At 24.3% G+C, this 8,621-nt stretch overlaps 1 protein-coding gene across 3 annotated transcripts; it reads left to right on the top strand.

Moving 5' to 3' along the window:
• Window positions 1-640: 640 nt before the first annotated feature.
• On the top strand, window positions 641-7,764 carry LOC107163921 (protein RER1). Of its 3 annotated transcripts, none has more exons than XM_015511554.2 (7): window positions 641-988; window positions 1,929-2,034; window positions 4,872-4,976; window positions 5,256-5,355; window positions 5,442-5,659; window positions 6,723-6,797; window positions 6,930-7,764. In XM_015511554.2, exons 2-7 carry the CDS (start codon window positions 1,963-1,965, stop codon window positions 6,981-6,983), a joined length of 624 nt encoding a protein of 207 aa, XP_015367040.1. In that variant the 5' UTR covers window positions 641-988; window positions 1,929-1,962; the 3' UTR covers window positions 6,984-7,764. The 3 variants fall into 3 exon arrangements, with proteins under 3 accessions (XP_015367040.1, XP_015367042.1, XP_015367041.1); XM_015511556.2 differs by having other exon boundaries at window positions 6,723-6,833; XM_015511555.2 differs by having other exon boundaries at window positions 643-988; window positions 6,723-6,825.
• Window positions 7,765-8,621: the final 857 nt, after the last annotated feature.

Below are 8,621 nucleotides of genomic sequence, written 5' to 3'. Positions count from 1 at the left end.
TTTTTTTAAATATTTTTATATTGTTTTACAATATTTATCAATATTACTAATTAAGTTTAAGTACCTATATGACTTATTGTTTAATGGTTATTTATTTATTTATTAAAATTGTTGTAGGTATAACTGTACAATAGATACTATATTTTTTAAGTTAATTTGTATTTTGTGACCTTGCTTCTTTAAAACTAAAATTGCCATTGACGAAAATTACATTTTATGTACCACGATTGTTTTGCCCTATCCATCTTAAAATTATATATTTATGTTTACGATTACGATGATAATTTAGATAATGTACCTATCAGATAAGTTTTTAATATTGTCCAAAATATCTTCAAACTTCAAATCATTCTATGATTCTTTTTCCATACACATACTTATAAATATGTATCGAATACTAAGTAAATTTGAATTTATTAATAATATTAATTTTATACTATCTTCAACCTTAAATAATAAATAATATGTATACAGTAGTCTGTGATGTAAACGAATAAAAACAATCAATTTTTATTGTCGCCATTTGAAATTAAAATTATTTCATGGAGTAAACAGCGTGTCAGCTGTCATTCGTTCGGTGGTTGTGTTCACTCACAACAGTCCACGCAACCGGAATATTATCACGTTATCATTGATGACTGACGAACAGCCCCAAACGAATTTTACTCTTCTCATCTTGCCGACTGGCGATTGCCATTGCTCGCGGCCGTTTAGTAAATTAATTTTTGATTGGTAATTAAAATATAGTTTCAATTATAAATGTATATATATGAATGACACGTTGTCCTGATTGATCGTATGTTTGATTGTAATCGCTGGGACACTGGTAAACTGCTCCTTGTCAGGCATGTGGAATTAATTATTGGAGGCATTTGTTGATTTGTGTATTCCAATTATCAGCACCGAGATGATGGATTCCAAAACAAAAACCGAAGTCCTATGTTCGCATTGAATAAACACAAGATTATCACCATTACACAGTTAAAATGTGAGTATGATTAAAGTACGATTGAGACCTATTGAAATGGTGACGATCTCATCCAATGCACAGTAGAATACCGATTTATATACACCCACCCAAATGTGAGCTCTTCATTCTTATGTGATTTGAGTGTATACTATTCAAAAGTGTATAATTATCATAGGGAGCTGTCTTGTCAGATAAAAAATGTACACGTGAAGTGAGTCTATTATATAATGTATCACCTGATTATAATATAAAACATGTTAAATTGTTCAATTGGACTTGCTGAAGAAAAATTGTTAAGTTTTAGATATACATTTTTCCTTTTTCTAGCATGAAAACTAACGTATTTGAATTTATAATTTGATACATTTTTCCAATTGTTTCATATTGCTAATGATTACTGGTTGTTTAATTCATTGGTTGACAATTGCTTAATGGTATCCTAATTACCATCAATAATAATAATAGGGCAAAATAGGAATGAATAGGGCCTCAGTTTTTTTTTTTTTTTTTGGTAATTGAATTATAATAAGCCAAAGAGGATTTAGCATGAAATGGCTATTGATAGCTTAGAAGTCATAGTCATAGTAGTTGGTTTCATAATTCATTTCAGTTGACCACAATAATTCTGATCTCCGAGTATTAACTGCATTTAGTATATAAATGTCCTATTTATTACTTATTATCTGTGGATATAATGTTGTCACTGATCTTGAACTAGATATATTAAAGTCAATTTATGGCATTATAATATTGTTACCTATATTTATTATTTACAAGGAGTTGTTGAAAAAAATAATTTGGGTAGATATATTGCTATGATCTTTGTAAATGTAATCTTTTTTAGATAAAAATTAAATTATCTACTCTTAGTTGCCAATGGCATACCTATTCATTTATAATACATATATGTATATTTTTTAAATAGGTACTTACATATTTTTACTTATTTTTGTCACAGAAATTTGAAATTTGAAGTGAACTTCTAGTCTAAAATGCAAGACTTTACAAGTGATTCTAATACTCAACAGAGCACAGTTTCATTGGCTTTCCTTCGTTTATCTCAGGTATTTAGTATTTTATTATATAAAAAATTATATTTATCATGTACTATAAATTATTATACAATAGATACAGAATACAGTTATACAGCATTATAGATTTAAATTTTATAGTTATACTTGATTATTTAAATTTATACAACCTAATTGTGTATACAATTTAATTTAGTTTGTACACTAATAATGTGTATGTTTTTAATTTATTTCATAGTCAAAGTATTTATTTTCTTATGTATTATAACTTATAATAGTTGACTTACCTAAATATTGTTATATTAACTAGATTTAATATAAATTATGTAATATGTTTTAAATTTGTTGTCTTTTACGTATTAAGAGGATGTAATACCCGCATGTGTTGTCTCCGTCTTACAAGTGCATTATACTGGGTGATTGATTTATCATAAAACACTCATTATTTCAAAAAGTATTGACTTTTTTCAAAACATTTTTTTACATGGTTTCAAGTTGTTAAAAACCCAGTTTTTATAAAAAAATTATATTTTTAAATATTTTTTATCCTTATCATTTTTTATTTTTTTTACTTTTTTAAATGACAACATAGAGTTTTAATTTCATATTCCAAAGTAGAATATTTTTCAAAGTATTTTGATACATAAAAATCGAATTTGGGGCTAGTAATTTATGAGTTATAGGTATTTAAAGTTTAGATTGGCAGAGTGGAGTGGTACGAGGTTACCCCGCAAAATATTTGTCCACTACTCCGCTTGTCTAAACTTTAAATACTTATAACTAGGGCCTGGATTTAAATGTACTTAAAACCATACAGATATGTTCAAAAAAAATAGCCAAAAATGCCCTTAAAAAATGCATTTTACCACAAAAATGACCTTAAAAAATACAATTTACCACAAAAATTACCTTATAAATGCCATATATATTTTTTTATACAAATTGTAATTTATAAATGAAACATAATAATTATTTTATTTAAAAAAAACTGAAAATTTGAAATATTGACTGATATGATGTTGACACGCATGTTTTGGCCGTTTTAGGGGAAATATTATTCATTCTAAACATACCAAAATATATATTAAAATTTACGTAAGTAAGATAAGATATAAAACGAAAAAAAAATGACAATGTGTATGGAAAAACCCGATAAACCTTCTTAAGTATCAAGAAAATAATTTATCTTTAGATAATTTTTTGAATAGTCCAAGTTTTATATCTATATTGTACAATTATGCATTAAAAACCAACAAAATGACCCAATAATGCTAAAAATGAAAAAAAAACGTCGAAATATGCAAAAAAAATGCAAAATAAAATTTGTAGCTTTCAAACCCTCGTTACATGAAACGAATTATGTACTTAGAAAGCATTGTATATGAATATATGATCAACCAAAAAAATATGTACTTTGCATTGAAATTCGGGCCCTACTTATAACTCATAAACTACTAGCCCCAAATTCGATTTCTATGTATCAACATACTTAGAAAAATATTCTGCTTTGGAATATGAAATTAAAACTCTATGTTGTCATTCAAAAAAGTAAAAAACTTAAAAAATGATAAGGATAAAAAATATTTAAAATATAATTTTTTAAATAAAAACGTTGGTTTTTTAACAACTTGAAACCATGTAAAAACTATTTTGAAAAAGTCAATACTTTTTGAAATAATGAGTGTTTTATGATAAATCAATCACCCTGTATAGTAAATGTTACGTTCAGCAGAACACGTGTAGCTCTATTAGCTTAAAAATTAGAGTGAACTGACCTCTTATAAAATTTAAAGGTATGCTTTTTATTGTGTATTAAATTTAAAGCGAGTTATGAGTATTGTAAAATTATAAATTGTTTGTGCACCTTAAAATATTCATAACTTGCTTTAAAATTTAAATATAATAAAAAGCTTATGAGGTTGTCTAGATAACAATCATACCTTTAAATTTTATAAGAGGTCAGTTCACTCTAATTTTTAAGCAAATGAAGCTACACATGTTCTGCTGAACGTAAAATTTACTATATAATGCACTTGTAAGACGGGGACAACACAAGCAGGTATCACGTCCTCTTAAGAAAATTATTTTTAATTTTAATTATAATATGCAAACATTTTATCTTGGTTATAAATAATAGATAAAAAAAAAATATTCAAAATCATTTATGTGAGCTAAAATATAATGTTCAAATCCCGGTTCAAATAGTGAAGGAAGTATTTAAAATTTTTTCCTTAACAATTGGTATTATCAGCATTTATTTTGAATATATTATTATCTATTAAGACTGGCTCATATCATAGATTTATATATCTATGATTGTAAATTTAAAAATAATTTGGAAAACTTACACTTCTTTGCTACAAGAGCTGAAAGTCTGCTTATATTAATCAAATAATTAATCAGAAAACTTTATTTTCAAATCATTTATATTTATGAAAATCTTAAATTAAAAAATATTTTAACAATTATTTTTAGAGCTCAAAATGTAGTTCCTACGTCAAATAATTTGTTGTACTTCTGTACATTCAATTCGATTTTTTTTCAAAATGTTTATACTATGAAATGTTGATACATATTACAACTTTTTATTAAAGAATTCAATGGAAAAATGTAGTTAATAATTCTTAAGTGACAAGTGCATAATTCAGAGGGACATAGGGGCAACAATTCCCTTTAAAATTATGTATTCTAGTGACTGATAACTATTACAAAAAATTAAAAATTAAATTTTGATTATGAATGTACGTAAATTATTCTTTTCCCACAGTAAAAAAAATAAGCTCTATTTACCCAATCTGTAATTTTATATAAATTGTATTAGTTATTTAATAATGAAAAATATTTCTATTAAATTAATATTGTTTTTACAGAAGCTTCAAAAATTTCTTGATGACATCACACCATTTCGAACAGCCAGATGGATAGGAGCACTTGTAATCATTCTTTTATTTATGATAAGAATAATAATGTTACAGGTAATAATAAAATTATAATTAATTTATGCATAAATGCTAAAATGTTATTGTTGATGAATTTCCTTTTTTATTAAACTTAAAAATTGTTTGCTATAAAAATATATCTGCTATTTGAAGGTTAAAATACTAAAATATACTCATGCAACATATTTTATGAGAAAAGTAGTTAAAATTGTTTATTTGTAGGGAGTGAGAATTTAATATTTTATTGTAGGTACCTATATTATTTTTGCTTATTGTTTAATAATTTATTTTAATAATATTTATTGTATTTATTAGGGATGGTACATAATTACGTACGCACTGGGTATATACCATTTAAATTTATTTATTGCATTCCTTACACCAAAAATAGATCCAGCTATGGACGAGTTTGAAGGTAATCTTATATTGTTGGGTTTTATTTATTATTTAAATAACAATATTGATATATTTAAACAATTAATAATTTGTATGTTAATTTAGATGATTCTGGCCCATCGTTGCCAACACGAGCAAATGAAGAATTCAGGCCATTTATTCGCCGTCTACCTGAATTTAAATTTTGGTACTCGGTAATAAAATCTACATTACTGTCAATATTTTTGACATTTTTCCAATTTTTTGACGTTCCTGTATTTTGGCCTATTCTTGTCTTGTACTTTATTGTTCTATTTTGTATAACAATGAAACGCCAAATAATGGTAAGGAATAGATAAAATATTTTCTTATAAGTTTTATAAAATTAAATGCTATAATCTATCATGTATGAAAATGGAATTAACCGGTTCATTCCAATTGCTATACCCAAATATACTTATTAAGTTACAATATTGTTCTTGATAAGTTTACTTGATCTTATTAAATATGAGTAGTTAATCTAGTTTAATCTAATAACTTTATACTTAAATAGTATACATTTATATAATAAATAGTTCATTGTTAATTTATTTATTTAAAAGAATTATTATGTTGCAAAATGTTTTTGTATTTGTTATAAGTTTCATTAGTATTTCAACAATATTTTCTATCAGTCATTTAATTAATAAATGCACTTTTACAGGTCATATAATATTTTACACTTTTCTTTTTATATTCGTTTTTGATGTAAAGTCATTTGTGACATACTTATACTTACTTAGTAGTAATTTGATAGTAACATTGATTATAATTTATAAATCAAGCATTATAATTATGTATACAATATATAAACTGTTAACTGTGTCTTATTTAATAAACAGTGGCGTAATTTGGAATAGGTACTGGGATGGGATCTAGGTTTATACTATCGTCTAATCACCAATAGCGAGTGCCTATGTCCTCCACCCCTTGACCATTAAATTTTATAGATCACACTATTATATTAATTTGTTATTAACATTTAATTGAGGAAAATTGTATAATAATCATTTTTAAAGTTATATTTTAACTATCAGTACAATTTCTTGTCATATATTATGATTGCTGTTTGTTGAGGTATCATAAATTTAAACTAGTAAAATAAAAAAATAAATCTCAACTATAATAATGTCCATACATTTTTATTTCTTATTTTAAAATCTTAAAATCTTAAAATCTCAAGTGCTTAAGAAAATTTAATTATGGTTATTTAAAAAAAATCTCCAGGGAAGGATATATCCGCTTATTCTCCCTCGTAATTACGCCACTGCTAACAAACAATAAGCAATTGAATATGTGTGATTTATATTAATTATTTTTTGTAAATAAATTCATATGACTCATGTTATTTTATTTGTTATTTTTCAGCATATGATCAGATACAGATACTTACCATTCACTCACAGTAAACCCAAATATCAAGGTCATGATGAGAGTGGAAAGGTGATTAGAGCTAAATGATTATTAAATGGTGAGGAGGTGGGACTAGGAAAATTGTTTACTTATTTATTATAAATAATATATATAATAAATATACAAACATCTATGTAACATAATCAAGATTTTTGTTTTTAGCTATCACTAATTCCAGAAAAATTGGTACCAGTTGTCACTCAAAATGTAACGTGATCAGATATTTCATGTCTGTCTTATTAATTTTGTTTTTATTGTACACAGATATTATATTATTATAATTAACTAAATGGTAAAACTAAAATGTTAATATTATATCCAGTTACTTAAACCCATAATAGATAATTTGGGTATTCAAATTTTTTTGTTATAATTAAGTTATAATATTTAGTAGAAAAATCATTAGATGTTCATATAATTGAAATATTTACATTTTCTTCTTTTTTTTACAACTTATGTGTAACTGTGCAAAAGTTCAAATATAAATATTGTTTGACATAAATCAAAAATATTTTATTTTTATTTTAGTGTCATTTACGTAATGGGGTAATACAATATTAATTTTATAACGATACTTCTGTTTTTGTAATATATATATATTAAATAGTCATTTTGCCACTTGGAAATACAACATTTATTTATAATTTTTAATTATTTTTTAGTGTATGTTATATTTTATTTTGAATGAAACAGCTCCACTTATAATTTTAATAACTAATATCATTGCCAGTAATGAATAAATAAATGAACTTAAATTTCCTTAAAACTTCTTAGGTCCTAGGAGATGATGAACTGTGACCCAAATACATAATGTCCAATAAACAAATTGTGATCCATAATATATAAAATATAAGTTTCAACGTTTTTATGTTTACAAATTTAATTTAGATTTTGTTTGTTAATTAATGAGTACAAAATATTATTTTATTCAATATGTCAAAAAATTACTAATAATTATAATTTCACATTAAAATTACATTATTGCATTTCTTGATAACATATTGTCTTGTATTTTGTAAAGTAAATGTTATACTGCTAAATATTTTGTCACAGTTTGTGCATTGTTATGTTTGGTTTGGTTAACATGCACCATGAACAAATCATCATAAAACCTTAATCAGAGATTAGTGAAAATTTCAAGTTTATTTTAGTCTAGTTTCTTGGTATTATCGGTGAATTAATCATATTTGGTTTTAACTTATGAATATATTATGATTTTAGCCAATATTTTTTTAAATGTATATAATTAATGTAAAGTGTTCAAAGATTTATTTCAATTATAACTTTTTTCAGTTTTTATTATATATAAATGTATGGTTTGTAAATGAATCAATTTTAAAACAAAAATAATTTTTTATATTTGTTGCATTATTTTAAATTTATATTAAAAGTGTATACCATTAAAAATATGTACAAATAAAATTTCTTTAATTAAATTACAAATATATAAATACGCAAGACCTATTATGAATGCTTTAGTTTTAAATGGTTTGTAGTTACAGATTTCTAAAATAGTAAATATTGAAGCATACCTATTTGTGCTATGTGCATAATTTATTTTTAATGTATATTGTATTTTAAATGTAATTTTTAATTCCTACCTACATTATAATTTTTACACAGTTTCTGATTACTGACTAGTGATTAGTCCTCATTTGTTGTGTCACATGTAAATTAGCGATTGGCCCAGTGTTTTTAATACAAGGATTGGTCTTAGTTTTTATATTTTAAGATGACGTCTCCTGCATGTGTTGTCCTAAATGCAAATATACATTTAGCTGTTTTTGCTATCTAAGCTTAAGTATTTTGTTTAAATATAGGATGAATTGAATTTTCTAATGTTATTAAAAGTTA

This window comes from Diuraphis noxia, unplaced genomic scaffold (genome assembly GCF_037042655.1).
Source record: "Diuraphis noxia isolate RWA-SAM2 unplaced genomic scaffold, SU_Dnox_SAM2 contig0002, whole genome shotgun sequence".
Classification (NCBI taxonomy): Eukaryota; Metazoa; Arthropoda; class Insecta; order Hemiptera; family Aphididae; genus Diuraphis; species Diuraphis noxia.
This window is presented reverse-complemented; position numbering and strand designations above follow the sequence as displayed.

Excerpts from the sequence above, each read along its gene's own strand:
- LOC107163921 (XM_015511554.2), top strand. The coding sequence starts at position 1,963 with ATGCAAGACTTTACAAGTGATTCTAATACTCAACAGAGCACAGTTTCA. Across the intron at positions 2,035-4,871 it reads CTTTCCTTCGTTTATCTCAG|AAGCTTCAAAAATTTCTTGA; the intron begins GTATTTAGTATT and ends TTGTTTTTACAG. Across the intron at positions 5,660-6,722 it reads CAATGAAACGCCAAATAATG|CATATGATCAGATACAGATA; the intron begins GTAAGGAATAGA and ends GTTATTTTTCAG.